Source organism: Odocoileus virginianus, chromosome 2 (assembly GCF_023699985.2).
Source record: "Odocoileus virginianus isolate 20LAN1187 ecotype Illinois chromosome 2, Ovbor_1.2, whole genome shotgun sequence".
NCBI lineage: Eukaryota > Metazoa > Chordata > Mammalia > Artiodactyla > Cervidae > Odocoileus > Odocoileus virginianus.
In genome coordinates, this window is record NC_069675.1 from 74,423,506 (window position 1) to 74,445,759 (window position 22,254).

Below are 22,254 nucleotides of genomic sequence, written 5' to 3' on the forward strand. Positions count from 1 at the left end.
AATCCCAGGGGCAGGGGAGTCTGGCGGGCCACAGTCCGTGAGGTCACAACGAGGTGGACACGACTGACACAACTGAGCCACTCAGCACGCACGCACATAGACCGCTTCACCCCAAACATCTGGGTTTCTGATAGACATTAGATAGCCCTGTGCTTCCCTTCTGCCTCTTTAGCGGTATTCTCTAAACCCAAATCAAGACATGGGATGTTAAGGAAGTTTTCCTTGTTTTCTTATATATAGTGATTATATAACACATTACATAAGACATGTGATGTGTTTAATATTTTTCTATTAAAACAGATACCTATGTAAAGATTTTTTTTCAGTTTTTCTACACCACAATTATAAATACCCTCTTGAAGAAGTAGGCTCCATAAGTTGTGCTCAAGAGAAAAGAATCTTCCTTTCAGCTGCAGTGATTGACTCCTCCTGAATCTTCGGGAGCCCTGAATGCAGGCATCAAGGAGCAAGACAGTTTGGGCATAGGACACGTTCCCCTCCATGACTCAAGGCAACCAGAGGCTTCCATCTACACTGTTGCTTGGGGGAATTGTGGGATTTCTTTCCCATAGTACAGTTACACGATGTGCAAAATAGACAGTAAACCAGACTAAACACTCAGCCACATTGCTTCATCTCTGTTCCAAACAACCAACTTGCAAACCAACTTTTGGAGCACAGCCCTTGTATTTCTGACATCCCTTCCTTCTCTGATTTTCTGTCCTCTTCCTTCTATTGATAGACCTGGCTTTCTAACATCCAAGTAACCAGTACTTTAGTAGTCTCTTTTTTTCCCTCATTACTCACCCCATCTATAATAATTTTGGGTAAAGAGAAAGAAGGCAAGAATTACCTGTGTTCTTTCTGCTTTGTGTTCTTGGTTTATTCTCTACAAAGATGCTTAGTTCAATCTTCTACTCATGACAGTAGGCTAATCCTTAACCAAGCATCTCCATCATCCTAGCCAGCATCTTTTTACCTCTCCCCTTTGGATACCAATTCACCCTTGCCTCTTCTCGTAATAGCTACCACAGAACCTACCTTTACCCAGTCTTGCCCTGGCCATCCCACTAGTGATTCCTGTTACCTTGCTTAGGACAAATGGAAGAAGGTCCCAGCTGAGAGAGGATGATACCCATAAATCCCTGACCCTTGAAAATGATTAGTGTATTCCTCCTGAGCTTTTATCCAATGAATGGTGAAGATTAATCAATATTTCAACCAACCACTTGAGTTGATGACATGATTTTCATTTTACACAAAGAGAGGGCTCATGGGGGAAAGGAATACCAGATCTGAGATTATTCACAGTGGTCAAATCTATACCCTCCAGACCTACTTCTCTGTAGTTTGACTATCACCCAGACAATGACCTCCAGTATACCAGTCTGACCAGTTTACCTCCTAAAAGGAGGACTTGCGGTGTTTGCACATTATGTAATGTCTGTGCTTCAGTAGAAATCTTACAGAAACAAACGGAGGAAATTTGCCAGTCCAAGTGGTGGATAATAAATCCTGACCTATCTGGATAGAAACAGATTTTCTGTATCCTTTAGTTTATACACATATTTTTTTTGTGGTAGCAAGGTCTGAAAAGTTCAAGGAACCAAACTGTTCAAATATTTCAAATGCTGTTGTCCTTTTGGCAAAAATGGTGGTTCTTATAGGCTGAGAATCTGTGTATTAGCCCTCTTTACCAGATTGAGTAAAACCTCCTTTCCTATCCAGCATTCAAGATAGAGTGGCCCTAATTCAGTTAGTGTACTTCATAAACTTCACCATGTGTTCATCGGTTCAATTTATGTAACTCGATTGTTTTGCATATTACTTTTAAAGAAAATGTATGGGTTTTTTTCCTTTAATTTTAATTCTGTAATAGTTGCTACTATGTATTTTCTTTATGATAGATGTTCTTCTGTTTCATGAGAAATAGACTTCTCACTGAGACAGCTAAATTGGATTTTCTGATCAAAGCTAAAAGCAAATATATTTTAGCTTAGCAGTATCACAGGTCAAGATAATTAACGTTAAAAAATATTCTAGAGTCTTATTGTTAGTTAGACCAAATTGATGTCTTAATTCCTTTCACTTATCTAATTAGAAAAACATAGTGCAGACAAAGGGCATTCCTGGTAGATTACATTACTTTTGTTGCATGCATTCTTGTAAAAGAGACTTTGTAATCTTTCCTTTCCTTAATCAATATGTAAATAACTTTTAAAAGCATGTACAGTTACATGAATTGAAAACTATTCAATGAACTGCTGACACATAAGCTTCACTCAAGAATCACAAATTTCTTCTCAGAATATTTTTGACTTAATCACAGAATAATATTTTGAATAAGACAAAACCAGACTCGCATGTTACCTAGTCTCTCATTTTTGTGTGTAACTTAGGAAAATCCATTAAAAGCCAACTTAAGCTTTAATTATTCATGGAAGTTTAGCCTTAAATTCAGCAGTGAAGGAAAAAAACTTTGTGTGTATGTGGTCAGTATTAGGATTTAGGCAAAAGGTGATTAGATATGGTACTAAAATATCACCTCTGGTTTAGAGTTAAATGACTCAGTGAAGGTTTTTAATATTTTTTTCAATAGATGTTTATGTGTATGTGTGTGTATATATATATATACACACATATATATATATTTAAATTATCTACCCCTCTAAAAAGTTGTATTATTTTTTAAAAATCATACGCCTTGAGTTGTGTGTTTACTTTGATGAACTCTGTCACATTGATAAGTCTATCTGTTTATAAATCATATCAACCAATACCTGTCAACTTGGCTTCCCCATGTCAGCATCTAGACTCTCTTGTGACATCAGCTCTTGCTCTACCTCAAGGAAGGCAGCAGGTTTTTCCTCCTGACCCTACCCCCAAACCTTCCCCTAAAAAGAAAACCACCAGCCCAATCCCTACCCATTTATTTTATTTAACAACCCTACTGACACTTGCCATGAACCAAGGACCTGGATAATCACTGGAGAGAAAAAATGAAATATAACTGTTGAGATAGATTTATATATATATATAATTACCCTAACATTATATTTATATTTATATTTACATTTATATTTATATTTATATAGCATGTTAGAGGAAATCAATGTGAGGAATTTTAATACATCACAGTTAGGACTGGTATGAACACAGATACAGGGCAGAAATGGTACTGAGAAAGGGAGAAACTAGTTCTACCTAGGTAAATAAGGGAGAAGACAGATGAATTTGGACTTGAAGATGACTTGGGAATTTTCAAGATGGACAAAATGGCATTAAGGTAGGTGATTAGGTTAATTAAACAGAAGGCAGCCTTCTGCTGCAGATTATGTTTACTTGGAGAATTTAGTGATAGCATTTAGCCTGTGACATGAATGTCCTATTGGTCTTCCGGTTTTAGCCTGCCTTTGTTTCGTTCCTTCACCACTCCACTGTGAGTTGAAGTCCTGTAGTGATATTTAAACACTAAGCAGATTTCAGAAGATGATGGTAGCAAATAAAATAGAACATTAGACTCAGTGAGGGTTTTTACACCTGTATTTAGATTTGTTATGAAATGAAAGTAAATAAGTACCATTCTTCTAAATCATTCTCCTCCCTTCATGTTTTGTTTCCATTACTCCTACTGCTAGATATTTCCTCCACTGTGGTGCTTGAAACTCTGATTTCTGCTGGGTTTCCAGGAATGCTGTCGACAGTCATTGCCAGGAGAAATGTGTTTTCCCCTTAGGAAATTACACTTCTATCTGGTATTATTGTTTTTGACCACTGTGTTGTGTTACGAGCATTTCTGAGGGAAGAAAAGGATGGCTTCCTTGGAGCAGTTACTGGAAAGGAAACTTGTATTCTGCTTTCTAAAAGCAAACAACAAAAAAGTGTACTTAGATGGGAAATTACCAGGAAAAACAAAAAAAAAATGAGAATAAAGGTGAAGTACATCCCCTGATGAAAATTTTGCTTTTTAGAAATATAATATTCCTTACACATTTTTTGAATTTTTATACATTTTACTAATTCAAGAATAACACTGCAGAAAAGTGCCTGAAACATAAAAATGTTTACCTCCACAAATGATCAGAAAACAAACTCCTATGTAACTTCTACCTACCTCAAGAATCACCATTGCCTGGATGTCACAAGCCTCTTTTATGCCCCCTGCATATCCCAAGTCCACTCCTGAGCTCATTCAGGTTGTCAGCAGGATCTAGTTCACTTGGCTTTTTGATTGTAGTCCCCATCTTCTTGCTGGTTGTCAGCAAGGGTCCTCTCATCTCCTCGAGGTTAGTTTCATATCCTTCTCACATGTGCTCCGTCTTCAAACCATCAGCGGTGCATTTCATCCTCTTAGGACTTTGAATCTATGACTTTCTCTTCTGCCACTAGCCAGAGAGAACTCAGATTTTGAAGGACTCATATGATTAGATCAGGCCCACTGAGATACTCTCCCTTAAAGTCTCCACTTTATAACATAACCTAGTCGTGGGAGCAATATGTCATCTTACTCACAGGTTTCACCCACACTCAGAGGGGATTGATTATAAAAGGGCAAGGATCGTTTGTGTTGTCTAAGATTTCTGCCTACCAGAGACCACCTGTTTCGTGCTGTTCTGAAATGTCACCTTTGTCGAGAATTAAATAACCATATATGTGTAGTCATATCTGGAAGAATTTATTTAAAATCAATATTATTTCTTCTTTGAGTGTTTCGTAGAATGGACCAGTGAACTTATCTTGCCCTGGGGTTTTCTTTGTGGAGAGGCTTTTAAGTTACAAATTTAAGAACTATTGAAGTTACCTATTGTCATGCATGCTTAGTCACTCAGTAGTGTCTGACTCTTTGCAACCCCATGGACTGTAGCCAGCCAGGCTCCTCTGTCCATGGGATTTTTTTCCAGGCAAGAATACTGGAGTGGGTTGCCATTTCCTCCTCCAAGGGATCTTGCCAACCCAGGGATCAAGCCCACGTCTCCTGCATTGCAGGCAGATTCTTAACTGCTGAGCCATCAGGGAAGCCCCTATCTGTTGTCAAGTGAGCTTCAAATTTGTGTCTGTGTACGGACTGTTTCATCTGAGTTTTTAAATTGCATGGCAAAGTCCACAAAATTACCTGATTATTATTACTTTGCCAACAAAGGTCCGTCTAGTCAAGACTATGGTTTTTCCAGTAGTCATGTATGGATGTGAGAGTTGGACTATAAAGATAGCTGAGTGCAGAATTGATGCTTTGAACTGTGGTGTTGGAGAAGACTCTTGAGAGTCCCTTGGACTGCAAGGAGATCCAACCAGTCCATCCTAAAGGAGATCAGTCCTGAGTGTTCATTGGAAGGACTGATGTTGAAGCTGCAACTCCAATACTTCAGCCACCTGCTGCAAAGAGCTGACCCATTGAAAAGACCCTGATGCTGGGAAAGATTGAGGGCAGGAGGAGAAGGGGATGACAGAGGATGAGATGGTTAGATGGCATCACCGACTCAATGGACGTGAGTTTGAGTAAACTCGGGGAGTTGGTGATGGATAGGGAGGCCTGGCGTGCTGTGGTCCATGGGGTCGCAAAGAGTTGGACATGACTGAGCAACTGAACTGAACTGATCCTTTTGATGTCTGTAGTATCTGAAGAGTTGTCATTTCTCATTCCTGATATTGGTAATGTTTTATGTATTCTCACATTTTTTTCCTGAACATTCTGGCTGTAGAGATTTATCAGTTTTATTGAACCTGTTTTTAGTTTCATTTAGTTTCTCATTTGTTTTTCTAGTATCAATTTGATAAATTTCTGCTGTGAACCTTATTATTACTTTATTCTGCCTCCTGACTGGAGTCAGACCAGCTATCTTTTATATCAATATACACAAGTATGTTAAGTCCTTTATTTAAGAGAGAGAGACTTTAAACTGTGTTTCGATCCACTTATGATTTCAAGAGACATACTTAAAATGACAAAAGATTAAAGATAAAAGACAAATAGGAGGATGATGCCAAAAAGAAAGCAAACTAGCAGTAATAACACCAACCAAAGTGGAATTCAAGGCATGGAGAATCAAATGAAAATTTGTGTAGCAGTACCAGAAAGTCTTTACCACTGAGCTTCCAGGGAAGCCCACAAATTTGGATTATCACTGGCTTTCTTCCTTCTTTCCAGATATTTGTCATCTTGAAAATGGGGGTCACTGTACCTATTTTGCATATAATAGGTATAATAGGACTGACCGTCATTAACAACTGACTCTTAAAGATCATTTAAACCTATTTTAAAACAAACATTCTTTATAGTTGTGGCCATTCTAAAAAAAAGTTACCAAGATGTTTTAATGTTTGCAACTGTGTGTGGTTTCCCTGATGTGCATGATTTATCTGTTAAAATGTGTGATTCTAATCCTTAAATCATAAAAATACCTTGATCGGGTACAGTGACACACATCTGCTGGGATATGTGACATTAGACCATCATACAGCTAAACGTTGCTGCTGAGAAAGCCAGGTGAAGGTAAGAGAGAGCCTTCCACAGGGCATGCCCTTGTTTCCAGAGTCAGTGCATGTCACTGACTCACACGCCTCTCTTGGCCTCCCTGACATTTCACATCACATAGCACTTGCCAAAAGAAAAGGGTGACACAGGAATTGACTACAATTAATTTGACATTTGTGTTTGTTCTATATATTCTAAATGTTTGTCTTTTTTTTTTTTTTTAATGTAGTTAACGCTGCCTACCTTGGGAGCCAAGAAATGAGGGAGGTAGTAAAGAGAGACAACGAAACCATCAAAGAACATTTACCTAAGGTAATCACTTTAGTGCTGTAGTACTTACTGAGGATGAAAGGCTAGAGTTGGTTAGAATTTGTAAGACCTCAAGGGTTTGTAAATTTCAGATCATGTTCTAGTTAACGTTAATGTAGTCCTTGAAAGTTGCATAGAAAGTAAGTAAAGCTGACTGCATAGTTGATTAAATATGTTTTACCACCTGTTTTTGTTGGGTTTATTTTTAGAATTAATACTTCTCTCTAGAGCTTTGTACTGAAAATACTCACAATAATATTTATGGGGAAAAAATTTATTTTAAAATATAAGTGAAACATTGGAAAAGAACTGACATTCCTGTGATCTGATGACTCAGTGAGCCCGTCTTTCTTCTTCTCCAATGCACTAGTGTAGGAATGCCCAGTTCTGACATCAAGACGAGTTTTCTATACAAGCAGGTGCGGAAAGGGATCGATTGAAATAGTTTGCCCTTTTAAGTTGCTGCTGTAAGTGATAAAACCTTAATACAAGCGTATTTGGAAGTACCACTTTCTGAAACTGTGAGGGGCCATGGTTTAGGAAGTGTCGAAGCATCCTAGAATTTAGATGGACCTGGTACTCCCCTGTCATTGTTTGCCTGTCTGTCCATTCTGAATAGGATAGAGTTGTGCCATCTAACATGATAGCCACTAGCCACATGGGGTTTATTCATGGCTCCTCTGAATTGAGCTGTGCCATAAGTATAAAATAACACACTGGATTTCAGAAACTTAGTACCAAAAAAAAAAGTAAAATATTTCATTAATGTTTATATATTAATTACATGTTGAAAATGGTAATATTTTAGATACACTGGGTTAAATAATATATTGGATTGGCCAAAAATTTTGTTCAGATTTTTCTGTGTGATGTCACAGAAAAAGCCGAATGAACGTTTTGGCTAATCCAATATACTATTAAAAGTAATTTCATCCGTTCCTTTATATGACACTTTAAAAAATGTTGTTATTAGAAAATACACTAAGCATTTTTTGTAAAATATAGTTAACCAGAGTTTTTTTGGTAATTACCTGCGTGCCTTCGTATTTCTGTTGGACTGTGCTAATATAGAACTTTGTAGTCAGTGCTGAACTGTGACATCTGCTGGATGCAATGAAATGAGCCCCACTGAGTGGGGCTAACAGGGCCCAGGAACCTACAATCTGCAAGTAAAATCTTAGATACCCTGCTATGTTTAGAATCTCTCCATAAACTTTGAGACATTTGACTTAAACTTGCCTACAGTTAATTCATATTTCTATAACCTCCCAATAAAGTTATCTTAAAGCAAGAAATGTATATGTTCTTAAAAAAATATTTTTAGAATATTGATCTATCGTAGCTTCACCCAGAGAGGACTTTTGAAAGTGCCAGTCTGTTTGTCTTATGACCACAGTGGTCATCATATTTCTAAAATAGCAGTTGGCTGAAGAGTGAAATTTTGAAGACAGAGGATACCCTCACTAGCTGAATGGGGGAGGTTGGGGCCTCACAGGGACCCTCTTTCCAGGGCTTGCAACTGTTTCCAGTCCCTGATGTCTGTGAAAATGCAAGAAAAACAGTATTTTATTTTTTATTTAAATTATAAGTGAATTTGTTTCAAAGCCTCATTTAAGTTCACAAGGCTAGAAGTTCATGAAAACAACTCAATTCCCAGTTAAGAAGAAGACTGGCAGATGCTCATTTCCGAAATTGACACTTGCTGAATGACTCGACCCGTCATGTGTCATATTCTGTCTTACCACCTGTGGAAGCCAGCTGCTGCGAAGTACTCATCATTCCTGGATTCTGTTTGTATGTTGTGCTCAGAAAGAGGTCAAAGGAAGGTGCTAACTTATTCCCGTCCTAAGTTAAATCCATATGCAAGTGTAATCATTCCCAGATAGAGGGCCGCTCATGGTAATGGTGTCAGGACTGTACTTTGCAGAAACTTTTGTGGGAGAAATATGGAGGTATAATGGTAGATGGCAGGCATTTCAAGGTTAATGTTAACACACAGTCACAGGGCTAAACCTTTCCAGCTAGAAGGAATGGTTTTATTTTGTTTTTAAGATAGCATTGAATGTATTCATGAAACTTGGGAAAGCAAGGCATGTTTAGTTTAATGATGCAAAACTACCTGCAGTTAACTGACTACCCTCTCTACCAACCACATTTGAATTCTCCCCCAGAATAATACAGTTCCAATTGCTAAGTGAAATGAGGTATAAAAAGACAGGAAGTTTATTGCCATTTTTTTGTTTCTGTAATGAAAAAAAAAAAGGAAACATGCTGTAATTTAATATCGGTTACAAGTTGAGTCAACATATGTCCCAGTCTGCTTGAGAAAGTAAAGAAACGAAAGGGCACATGGTTCTAGCAAAATAGTGGGCATTTCCCCACGCCTTCCAAACAATCCTGATAATTAGTCAGACTTGAAAATCAATTCCCAAGATTAGACATATCCCTATTTTTTTTTAATGTTTATTTATTTATTTGGCTGCATCAGATCTTAGTTGCAACACTTGGCAGGATCTTTCATTGCAACATGTGGACTGTGTTAGTTATGGCATATGGGCTTTAGCTGCTCCACAGCACGTGGGATCTTAGTTACCTGACCAAGGATCGAACCTGCATCCCCTGCATTACAAGATGGATTCTTAAGTACTGAACCACCAGGGAAGTCCTCATATCCCTGTTTTAGGTCATTGTAGTCACAGATACTCTGTCCCATCTCAGCCCAAACATAAGCATTCAGAAACGTCTTTCCTGTTCAGGACTGCCCATTTTGAGGATGTTTTGAGCCACACATTTTGTTGCAAAAATGATTCAATTTTTATCTGTTATTCAACTTTTAAAACAGTTCTGGAAAATCTATTTTTGTGCCATCCAGGCAGGAAGCCACAGTAAAATTTGTCTAAAAACAGTCACTTTACTGCCTCATGTGGATGGCCTTTGGACTCTTTCTCCTCCTCTAGAGCACTGTCATAATCAGCAGGCTTTGTATCTAAATTCAAACTTTTTACCACTGCATTTCCCTATGAGGAGATCTTTTTAATCTTCTTGACGCTAATGGGCCTTTTTAACTCTGAGAAGTCTCCAGAGCTGACTGTCTTCCTTCTTTCCTAGGTCTGGAGACTTTCCACCCAGAGCCAGCTGTGCTTCAGCACTACCTACGATTGTTTCCTTTTCCGGAAGCAAAGATAGCAGACTCGGTTGTCTCCCAAAGAGTAGAGCAGGGCCTGTGGCATCACAGGTTGTGTTCTTCCCTCGCCTGACTACATTCTGCCTGTCCTTTAGGACTTGTCCCCATTGTCCTCTTTAAGAGGCCTTCCCCTGCCCCGGGTTTTGGTTAGAAGTCCCTCCCCTCAGCACCCCTGGCTCCATGTGCAGAGCTATGATATCGCATTTCTCACACGGCATTTAAATAATCAGTTCCCACCCCCACCCTCTCTGAAGGTTTTTCTCATCTCGGTGTCCGTGTGGCCTAGCAGTGCGTCATATTTGAACAATCAGTTAATGTACACTAGACAGATGGACAGGAAAGCTCTGAGAGTATAGATTCTAAGCCTTTTTTGTGCCATGGATCTCTCTGACTGTGTCATAGATGGACTCCTCAGAATAATATTTTTTTAAGTGCATGAAGTATATTTTTTACCACAAAAAGTTATATTGAAGTATCACTATCCAAATACATTAAAAGCATATTTGTGATGTATATTATGTGCATCTTTACTAACAAAATAAATGAGATATACTATCAGTCAGAATTACTATTGTAAATTTGTAGTGATGTGCATAAAAACTTTTAGTTTACCTACAACCAGTGTACTGTAATGTGAAGATTTCAGTAATTTTATAGATGACAAACAATAGATATTTCTAATCCTTCTGAAATCATGGTTAGAGGTTAGCAAAAAAGGATGCATTCTTTTTCCTATCCAAGTTCACATAACCCTCTCCCTCCAACTGCTACTGCATCCACCTATGAACGTGTGTGGACCTGTGGACCCCAGGTGAAGAAGCTTTGCTATGAGGTCCTGGAGAAGCTTAGGCAACGTGGTATTAACTCTGGCTTGGTCACTGGCCTGAGAATAAGAAGCCATGGTGTGCTACACTAAAGAGACTATTTTGAGTTGTTGGGAAATTAAAGGGTTTAAGAAGGAGGGTAATAATCAAGGTGATGTTCAGGAGGTTTGACAACCATATCTCTTAACCACTGACCCATCAGAACATACGCCATCTGTGAACAGTCAGTCAGTTCAGAGGTACCAGTTCATATCAGTTAGCCCAAGGAATGTGGCTAGATTAACTAGTGAGAGGAATTATTTGGAAAAATGCGTATCAGAATGTTGGAAAAGAATGAAATTTGAGGTGGGAAAACCGTTTAGAAGACTTTTCTAAGAACTGAGGCAAGGGAGTTGGGGGTAAAGATGGGGGTAGAATTTGGAAAGATCCAGGAAGTAGAATCAAAGACACTTAGCGCTCATTGTTTATGAAAGCATGGCGATGGAGTAAGATTATTTCTCTGCATTTGGATTTTGTAACGCGGTAGGGAATATGGGAGGAGAAGTGCCAGCAAGTTGCAGGAGCTGGTTGAGAAAGTAGTTTCTTCTGGTCCTTTCGTTTGATATACCTGTGGGACACCCGGGGACACGTGTCTGGCAGGTAGCTGGATATATGTGGATAGGAAGCCTAGAAGAGGAATCTGGGCTGAACTTTGATTTGGGAATGATGAGGATATATTTGGAGTCATGAGCACGGGTAATAGTAACCCAAGGAAATATGTAGAATGAGGAGAAAAGACATATAAAGGCTGATCCTTGGGGAACACAGCTAAAAAACTGGGAGGAAAGAGAGGAGCAGTGACTAAGACAGGAGTGGGGGCGGGGGAGGTACGGGAATGAGAGCCAGGATGGAGTAAACCAAAGCAAGAGCGTCAACTGTACGTTTTCGCCACCCCAGTCCCAATCCTTCTGGGAGCCCCCGGGGTATGCTCTGCATTATGAGGCACCTGGCGTGTCTGAGGCAAACAGGAGGTCAGCGTTCCCTCGCTCTGTCATTGTTCTCAACTACAAGGGGATGTATGTCTCTTCCACAGAAAAGTGAATTAGTGTTTGGTTTACAAACTTGAAGTTTTCATTTAAAACTCACTTAGGAGGGAAATTCTAAACTGCCGTGACCATCCTTGGCCTAGGCTCATGGAAACAGCTGGTGTGTGCTACTGCCAGACGGAATTCAAGCATCACTATCAGTCAATAGGGCTCTGAAATCGTTCCCAATGAGAGCACACGAGACGCTGCTTGCTGACCACAGTGGGCAGCGATGAGAGGACTGCCTGCAAATGGTGCTGCCCCTGCCCCCAGAGGGCCAGCCTGGGGCCATGGTGTGGCTGGGAAAGGGGCCGAGGGTCCTCAGGAGCAGGGACCCGCCTCCACTACACTCGCCCCATCCTGCTTAGCCCACCTGAGCCCAGAGGCGCATGTTGCCTTTGGGAACGAACAAACCTCGCGACTGTTCTCTGCAGACCTGGGCATGCAAATCCTTCGGACATGCCCATGTCCCGCTTAGCTGAGCCTAGGACGTGCTCCCTGGACCCTGCTAACCAGGACTGCCTTTCCGCCAGCCTCAGCCTGAAACTGATTGTGTTAGTTCTGCCTATTCAATCTGAAGCCTGTTCAGAATACCATAATCATCCTGGAAATAGATAGTCTGTTTGGGTCTCAGTCATTTGGACCCGGAGCCCTCCATCTGAAGCACTTTTGTGTCAGCACACCCTGGAGCTTTTCTGGTGGTTTTCTAGAGGAGCGTGATCCAGAGGAGGATGAGCATATGGGAAGCAGGGTCCTGAGAGTCACCACCTGAGGTCCACGCTCCAGCTCCACCGCTTGCTTACCTAGGTGACCTTGGTTAAGTTACTAGACTTCACTGTGTCCCCTTTTTTCATCAATAAAATGGTTTAATAATAGTATCTATTCTTATACAGTTGTTCCAAACCTGTAATGCTACATATAATTCATATAAAGACCTTGCATATACTAAGCATTGAACAAAAGTTTATTATTATTATAAAGTTAGTCATATCCTAGGTATACCTCTGAGTACTTTGAAAAGACTTTACCTAACTTGTTCTCTCCATACCCACCCCCTTCAGGGCTTCCCTGATAGCTCAGTTGGTAAGGAATCCTCCTGCAATGCAGGAGACCCCGGTTCAATTCCTGGGTTGGGAAGGTCCGCCAGAGAAGGGATAGGCTACCCACTCCAGTATTCTTGGGCTTCCCTTGTGGCTCAGCTGATAAGAATCCACCTGCAATGCAGGAGACCTGGGTTCAATTCCTGGGTTGGGAAGATCCCCTGGAGAAGGGAAAGGCTACCCACTCCAGTATTCTGGCCTGGAGAATTCCATGGACTGTGTATAGTCCATGGGGTCACAGAGAGTCAGACATGACTTGAGCAACTTTCACTTTCACCCATCCCTTCTGATGTTTTCATTCTGTAATGAAAGATTTTTGTAATATTAAATACTTAGCCAGTCCCATTCTGACCACTTCTTCCTATAAGATGCCTAAGGGAGATGTTGTGTGGGAGCAGCAGTGAAGGAAAACACAGTATTACTTAATCCTTACAGAACTTCCGGTCCTCTGGTGCCTAGAATTCAGGTAAGCTGGCCTTGGCCATTCCTCTAAGTTAGTTAAGCAAGGCCCTTCTCATCTGCCGGTTTCCTGAGGCATATAACCAGGGAGAAATAGATGCACAGGGAGATAAGTTTGCTGCCGGTGCCGAATACTTTGTTGCTTCACCAGAGGAAGATAGACGCCTTGGGTCAGCTCCTCACTCCAGTCCCACGTAAGGAAGAGATGGAACTAGGTATCGATGCCCCAGTGACTTCCACTTGGGAACGAGCAGATTCTGGCCCTTTACACGTGAGTCGTGCAGACACAAGAGAGCCCCACTTTGCAGGGTTTTCGATGCATGATTTTTCCAGTTTCTTGGAGAGTGGCCCAGTCTGTAACCTGCTTGGCCCTCCTCCAGTGCCTGCAGGGGGAGCAGGGCTCAGTGCTCCCGAAGGATCGTGTGTTCCCCTCTGTCCTCGGCCACATTTTGTAATCCTCAGGGATTTTAATTCTCATTTTTTTTAAGAATGATAATTGATCCAGTTCTAGATGAAGGAAAGAAAGGAAGCAAGCTAAATTGGACAATGAATTTTCTAAACTCTCTCCCTTTCTTCAGCAATTGTTCAGGTTCTTAAAAATGGTTGCTCAGCCTCTTATACAGAGTGAAGTAAGTCAGAAAGAGGAAAACAAGGATTGTGTATTAGTGCATATATATAGAATCTAAAAAAAGGGTACTGATGAACCTACTAGAGAATAGACTTATGGACACAGCAGGGAAAGGTGAGGGTGGGATGAATTGAGAAAGTGCCATTGACATATACACACTATCATATGCAAAACAGATGGTTGGTGGGAAGCTGCTATATGACACAGGGGGGCCAGCCTGCCGCTCTGTGATGACCTAGAGGGGTGAGGTGGGGGCAAGGGAGGGAGGCTCAGGGGGGAGGGGATATACATACATGTATATATAATACATATATTTTATTATACATATTATATATTATACATATATATTATATTATTTTATATTATATACATATACATACATATTATATATATAATATATAAATAATTATGAGTGATTTGCATTGTTGTATGGCAGAAACCAACAACATTTAAGCAATTTTCCACCAATTAAAAAAATTTTTTAAATGATTGCTCAGAAAGACTACAGTGAATTGGTTAAAGCTTTGTGATTGTTATTCTTCTGTTCCCAAGAGGGATGGGATTTTTAAGTAACTGAAAAGAGATGCTTGTATTACAAAATAGGTTTCCTTTAATGTTGCAGGGTCAAGGCTTAGGTGTCTGACTTTAGGGGGAGGATAGAAAGAGGAGCCTGTTGTTCTTGTCCAGCAATTCCTATGACGCCTGCAGTCCTAGTGAATTACTGCTTAGAAAGAAGGAATTTGGATAGATTTTTTTCCCCTGATTTTATTGAGATATAATTGACATATAACATTGTATTAAAGTGTACAACATAATGATTTAATATATGTATATATTGCACAATGATTATCACAGGTTTCGTTAACATCCATTACCTTAGTTACAATTTTTTTCTTGGGATGAGAACTTTTAATGTCTACTCTCTTACTGACTGTCAATATACAGTATAGTGTGAACTGTAGTCACCATGCTATACATTACATCCCCACAACTTATTTATCTTATAACTGGAAGTTTATAGCTTTTGACAACCTTGACCTATTTCCTTCACCTCCTAACCTTTTAAGACTCCACATATAAGTGAAATCATACAATATTTGCTTTTCTATGTCTGATTTCACTTAGCATAATACTCTCAGGGCCCATCCATATTGTCACAAATGGCAGGATTTCCTTCTTTATTTATAGCTGAATAATATTTATTATCACCATACAGAGATTTGTGTGTATGGCTTTTCTTTGTGTTTAATATCTTAAGATGTTGATATATCATTGAAAGTGATTTTTGTTACTTATTAGTTAAATCAAACATATAAACTTGTGTCATAAGGTGGAAGGTGGTTTTTAGTATGTCTTCTGTTCTTACAATAACCCCTCTATTAGTAATGCATAAAAGCCAACAACTCCATGTATACTAAAACAAAACTTGGCTGCGTCCCTCGGGTCAGAAGTTGCGTTTTCCTCCTACAGCACTTTGTTCATGCCTCTCTCTACCTGTTATGTTCAAGGGCAGCTTGTACCTGCCTGTGTTCTTGCCTACTCTGGAGCTTCTCTAAGGCAGAGCTCTCTTACTTCTGAATTTCAAGCACTTAGCCAGTGCCAGGTGGGATATAAATTTAGAGTCATTTTGGGTGGAAATGCTGTGAATCTGTCAGATTCAGCAGTAAAAAGCGAAAAGAAAAAAATACATGAGAAAAGACAACTGTGGCTCCTATGTGGGGGCAAGCTTTAACAATTCACAGGGGCATTTTAGCAGGGACATACCTCCTTAGAGGCAACAGAAGAGTTAAAGGAAAATGTGTCTCAGAGTACAGAGATGTTAGTGACCATAATTCCACCTTATTGTGGAAGGTACCCAGAGAAAAGCAAAAGCACAGTCCTGGACAATCAGAATCTAGAATTGAGAAAATTAAACTTTCTAGTTAATAGAGAAATGATTACTTAACATAACAATTTAGAAATACAATAATTTCCATCTCTAATAATGTATACTCTTGAACAATTCCCATGCATATCAAAGCAAGTGCCAAGGAGAAATACTATAGGAAATGATGTGTTTTCCTGTAAACATTTGATTTAAACATCCTACTGATAGCCTGAGATTCTTAGTTAACAGTAAGTATTTTCATAGTATTATGACATGCAGCACCCTAGAAGAACTACATAGACAACCTGTCGGAGACTATCATATTCAGTTAGGTTTCATAACCAGTTTAAGATTTCTCAGTCTTCAAGTTTGTGTTTTCATACCGTGGTTCTGTTTATTCTTAATCGTAAACAGTAATATAAGATTCTGACTAGTAATGCTCTCTCTGGATTTATAACTGAATTTTTCATTGGGTTATATTAATTAATTGTTTCAACTTAAGCACATTGGCTCACTAAGCCTAAATTTCCTTGTCTGTAAAATAGGATTAAAATACCTTCTTCAGAATATTATTGTAAGAACTCAGTGAACACAAAACTTAACATAGAGCCTGGCAAATTATTTTGTTTTCTTCAGGACATCATTACTTGTTGCGATTCAGTTTTCCATATCAGTGTATTAATAGTAATGGTATACAGTCTTATTTTTTCTTTTTTTTTCATTTATTTTTATTAGTTGGAGGCTAATTACTTTATTGTAGTGGTTTTTGTCATACATTGACATGAATCAGCCATGGATTTACATGTATTCCCCATCCCGATCCCCCCTCCCACCTCCCTCTCTACCCAATCCCTCTGGGTCTTCCCAGTGCACCAGGCCCAAGCACTTGTCTCATGCATAATGGTATACACTCTTAACCACTATGCTTTGGTGTCTGGTTATTTCCTTCTTTCTACTTCACCTGTCCTTCCCCATCCCCCAGCACTACCTCCACACACCCCATACTTTTCCAGTTTCCTGTTTAGGGCTACAGGTGCAGAGTCCTCTGTTCAGATCTATTGCCTGTGACTTAAAATCCAGAGAGAACAGGAAGTATCTTGAGCCAATATATGTAAAGGCATTAGAAATAACCACGTGTTTGATTTATAAGCCAAGATTTCCTCACAGAGCAATTCATTGAATATAGCCTGAAGAAGAACTTAAGAAGCAAAACCACCTTGCCCCACTATCACTTAGAAATGTAACCAGTGCTCACTTTTGCAGCACATATACTAAAAATAGAAATGTAACCACATACAGCCCCCCTCAAAATAATTATAGTCATGGAGGACTGAGAGATAAATTCAAATGAACATATGAGGAATCTATGATCCTCATTGTTAATGCTGTCTTCAACACTGACATCACTTTGTGTTGAGATTTCTAGTACATGCCTTGGGCAGTGCTTACTCCATTACTACTTGGACAGGACTTGTCTCTTGATACCTGAAGGTAGGTGTATGTCCCTGTAATCCATATTTATTATTCCTGCTCAACTGTCTGACACCTTCATGCATGAGGAAAGAGATGGTGTTTCCCCAGTGCTGGACTTCTCAATGGAGACATTTCAAGTTATAATTGCCTCACTGAAAAGTAAATGCATCATAGAAATAGTCTTTGAAGAGGTAGGTGGAAAGCAAATTGCAGGTGCCACCATGATGCTGTTCTCCTTATCAGAGACTTCATTGGGAGCGATCTTTTTTGCATTGCTTTCCTTCTCACTGACCTTTTGTGTTAGGGTTTTTCACACAACCTCACCACCATAGCCTGTACAGGTATTAGGACTCCCAAAGTACTCTTCTTGGTGAGAGAAGAGAGCACTCTGGAGCAGAGGAACAGACAGACCTGATGGCCACGAACCCAAGCCTGAATTTTGAATTTCCAGATTTTTTTGTTGTTTTTTTAATTTCCAGATTTTTTAACACAGTATGTTTAAACATACTCTGTTTAACAAAGTATGTTTAAACATACTCTGTTTAACAAAGTATGTTTCATACTCTGAAAAAGTGCTGAACAACTGTGCATAATGACTGTTCCAGATGCTGTTTCCTGGATATAATTTAAAGAATTCTTGGTGCTAAGAATAGGGAGTGGTTTAGAGGGAACCTGAAGTTATTAGCCCTATTAGTAGGTCATTAATGCCTGCAGACACCTTGTACTCCCAACAGTATTTCAAGGGAAAGCTGTGGTAGGGTGGTTGCTGAGAAATTTTGAGGAACTTATTTGTCCACAGCCGGCCAGAATCATCACCTACTGGTTGTGAAGTTGCAGCATTTTAGAGCCATAGAGAGACCAGCACCAGGGAAAAAGAACCTGGCAACTCTTGTTCTCTAGGAAACAAAAGCAACTTCATACTCTGCTAAGAATCCTGGCAAAATGAATTCTGGTTTTGGTACTTTGGCATGCCCAGAAATGATTGTAGTGAGAAAAATAGGAGAATAAGAAGAGTAAGTTAAGTGAGAAATCTATGAGCCACAGATCCTTTGCAGCTTTCAAGACTAAATCCCAGGTGACAGCCAGAATAATCTCTATGAAGTGACTCAGAATAAGTCTACAACTCAAGGTTGAGTTGTTAGTAATTGACTCTCTGGAGTGCTACATTAAATATTCTCCCCTTTAAAGTGTTTCTTAATTAACCATCTCTTTGAATGTTGGTTATGCCCTAATGTTACTATACTAAAGGCTGGTATTTTTTTTTCTTTTTTTTTTTCCACTTATTTTCATTAGTTGGAGGCTAATCATCTTACAACATTGCAGTGGTTTTTGTCATACAGTGAAATGAATTAGCCATGGATTTACATGTATTCCCCATCCCGGTCCCCCCTCCCACCTCCCTCTCCACCCGATCCCTCTGGGTCTTCCCAGTGCACCAGGCCCAAGCACTTGTCTCATGCATCCAACCTGGGCTGGTGATCTGTTTCACCCTAGATAATATACATGTTTCGATGCTGTTCTCTTGAAACATCCCACCCTCGCCTTCTCCCACAGAGTCCACAAGTCTGTTCTATACATCTGAGTCTCTTTTTCTGTTTTGCATATAGGGTTATCGTTACCATCTTTCTAAATTCCATATATATGTGTTAGTATACTGTAATGGTCTTTATCTTTGTGGCTTACTTCGCTCTGTGTAATGGGCTCCAGTTTCATCCATCTCATTAGAACTGATTCAAATGAATTCTTTTTAATGGCTGAGTAATATTCCATGGTGTATATGTACCACAGCTTCCTCATCCATTCGTCTGCTGATGGGCATCTAGGTTGCTTCCATGTCCTGGCTATTATAAACAGTGCTGCGATGAACATTGGGGTGCACGTGTCTCTTTCAGATCTGGTTTCCTCGGTGTGTATGCCCAGAAGTGGGATTGCTGGGTCATATGGCAGTTCTATTTCCAGCTTTTTAAGAAATCTCCACACTGTTTTCCATAGTGGCTGTACTAACTTGCATTCCCACCAACAGTGTAAGAGGGTTCCCTTTTCTCCACACCCTCTCCAGCATTTATTGCTTGTAGACTTTTGGATGGCAGCCATCCTGACTGGCGTGTAATGGTACCTCATTGTGGTTTTGATTTGCATTTCTCTGATAATGAGTGATGTTGAGCATCTTTTCATGTGTTTTTTTGCCATCTGTATGTCTTCCTTGGAGAAATGTCTGTTTAGTTCTTTGGCCCATTTTTTGATTGGGTCATTTATTTTTCTGGAGTTGAGCTGGAGGAGTTGCTTGTATATTTTTGAGATTAATCCTTTGTTGCTTCGTTTGCTATTATTTTCTCCCAATCTGAGGGCTGTCTTTTCACCTTGCTTATAGTTTCCTTTGTTGTGCGAAAGCTTTTAAGTTTCATTAGGTCCCATTTGTTTATTTTTGCTTTTGTTTCTAAAATTCTGGGATGTGGGTCATAGAGGATCCTGCTGTGATTTATGTCGAAGAGTGTTTTGCCTATGTTCTCCTCTAGGAGTCTTATAGTTTCTGGTCTTACATTTAGATCTTTAATCCATTTTGAGTTTATTTTTGTGTATGGTGTTAGAAAGTGTTCTAGTTTCATTCTTTTACAGGTGGTTGACCAGTTTTCCCAGCACCACTTGTTAAAGAGGTTGTCTTTTTTCCATTGTATATCCTTGCCTCCTTTGTCGAAGATAAGGTGACCATAGGTTCGTGGACTTATCTCTGGGCTTTCTATTCTGTTCCATTGATCTATATTTCTGTCTTTGTGCCAGTACCATGCTGTCTTGATGACTGTGGCTTTGTAGTATAGTCTGAAGTCAGGCAGGTTGATTCCTCCAGTTCCATTCTTCTTTCTCAAGGTTACTTTGGCTATTCGAGGTTTTCTGTATTTCCATACAAATTGTGAAATTATTTGTTCTAGTTCTGTGAAAAATACCATTGGTAGTTTGATAGGGATTGCATTGAATCTATAGATTGCTTTGGGTAGTATAGCCATTTTGACAATATTGATTCTTCCAATCCATGAACATGGTATATTTCTCCATTTGTTTGTGTCCTCTTTGATTTCTTTCATCAGTGTTTTATAGTTTTCTGTGTATAGGTCTTTTGTTTCTTTAGGTAGATAAACTCCTAAGTATTTTATTCTTTTTGTTGCAATGGTGAATGGTATTGTTTCCTTAATTTCTCTTTCTGTTTTCTCATTGTTAGTGTATAGGAATGCAAGAGATTTCTGTGTGTTAATTTTATATCCTGCAACTTTACTGTATTCGTTGATTAGCTCTAGTAATTTTCTGGTAGAGTCTTTAGGGTTTTCTATGTAGAGGATCACGTAATCTGCAAACAGAGAGAGTTTCACTTCTTCTTTTCCTATCTGGATTCCTAAAGGCTGGTATTTTTATAAGATTGACTTCACCTCTCCTTATTCCAATATGGATTTAATGATCCAAGGAGAAAATTAACCCAGTGGGCACTAACATTTATTTCCCATATCCTCCTCCCTCCTCTACTTGATCCCCTCCAGAGGTCTCTCTCCGTCATCGCAGCCAGAGTAAGTTTCCTACCACACAGACTCAGTCATGTCACTTCATTGTGTGAAGTCTTTTGTTAGCTCCTGTGGACTTCAGAACAAGGTCCAACCTCCTTAGTGGAGCTCAGAGGCTGTTCAAGGACTTCATTTCTCTCCACCTCCTCTCCCACCACCCATATTCTAACCAGTTCTAATTACTTCCAATGTCCAAGTGTGCCGTGCTCCTTCATACTTTTTATTTGCTCGGTATGCTCTGCACAGGGCGCCCTCCGAGATTGAAGATTCAGCTTGGGCCTCAGTGCCTGGGGAACCTCTCCTGCCCACTGGTTCCCACCAGACGCCCTCATCCGGGCTACTTGCCTTGTATGCGCGGCGCCTCCAATCCTTCCGCCCCCTTGTTATCTGTTTTCCAGGTACCTAGTACAGAGAAGATGCTCAATAAGTATTTGCCCGACAGGTTAATGATTAAGCATTTGAATGAGTGAGCAAATTTGGTGTATTGTGGAAGTATAAGTGACTGTAACTAGCCACTTAAGGGCTGGAGTTGGAGTCAGGCAGAACTCTTTTTTTCCAGTGATGACAGATGTCAGAGGGGCCAAAAAATTAGGGTTGTGTGTGTGTGTGTGTGTGTGTGTGTGTGTGCAGAAATTACCTGTATGTAACTTTCTGAATAAGATTTCACTTTTGTTGCCTTTTTTTTTTCCCAAAAAATGCAGAAGTAGAATATAGTTTTTTGATGAAGAACAGCAGCTTAGGGCTCAATGTTGAGATAAAGATGTATGTGTATATATATACTTATAGATGTATATGTGAATATACATATACATACACACATATATATTTATGTGTGTATATATGATCAAGTGCCCATAAACATATGCACATATGTGTGCCTATATACACATATGTGTGTGTGTATGCATATGTGTTGGAGAAGGAAATGGCAAGCCACTGCAGTATTCTGGCCTGGAAAATTCCATGGACAGAGGAGCCTGGTGGACTAAGGTCCATGGGGTCGCAAAGAGTCGGCTGCGACTGCAAACATAAATATGTGTGCATACATGGATGGGTGTGTGTTTGTCTATCAGAGGCTGGGGCAGATCCAATATTCAATAAGCATCCTAGGAATGCTTCCTCAAAGGAAGCTCTCTCTCCATCCCACCTGCTTGTTCTCACCTAAAGGATGATTATAATGCCTCCCCCCAAATCAGCATTCTCTCCCTGCTCCATGGAGCCTGTTTGTAGAAATGTCACAGACACCCTCAGGGTTCTGATCACAATTCATCTGCTGCACTGAGAAACCTGAGTCCATCTGATTCCTCTTTGTGTACATTCAACAAA

At 39.8% G+C, this 22,254-nt stretch overlaps 1 protein-coding gene across 6 annotated transcripts in view; it reads left to right on the forward strand.

Moving 5' to 3' along the window:
* The window catches only part of LDAH (lipid droplet associated hydrolase), a 94,210-nt gene that overhangs the window by 69,280 nt on the left and 2,676 nt on the right, over window positions 1-22,254 (forward strand). For 4 of the 6 annotated variants that reach the window (XR_011482207.1, XM_070451238.1, XM_070451229.1 and 1 more), the window contains one exon: window positions 6,702-6,784. Coding sequence is in view for 4 of the 6 variants with exons in the window: in XM_070451238.1 (XP_070307339.1) it covers window positions 6,702-6,784 (83 nt within the window). In the remaining 2 variants the exon portion in view is untranslated. Of the gene's footprint in view, window positions 1-6,701; window positions 6,785-9,889; window positions 12,803-22,254 lie in introns of those variants that run through there. The other 2 variants (XR_011482208.1, XM_020898271.2) reach the window with 1 other exon arrangement.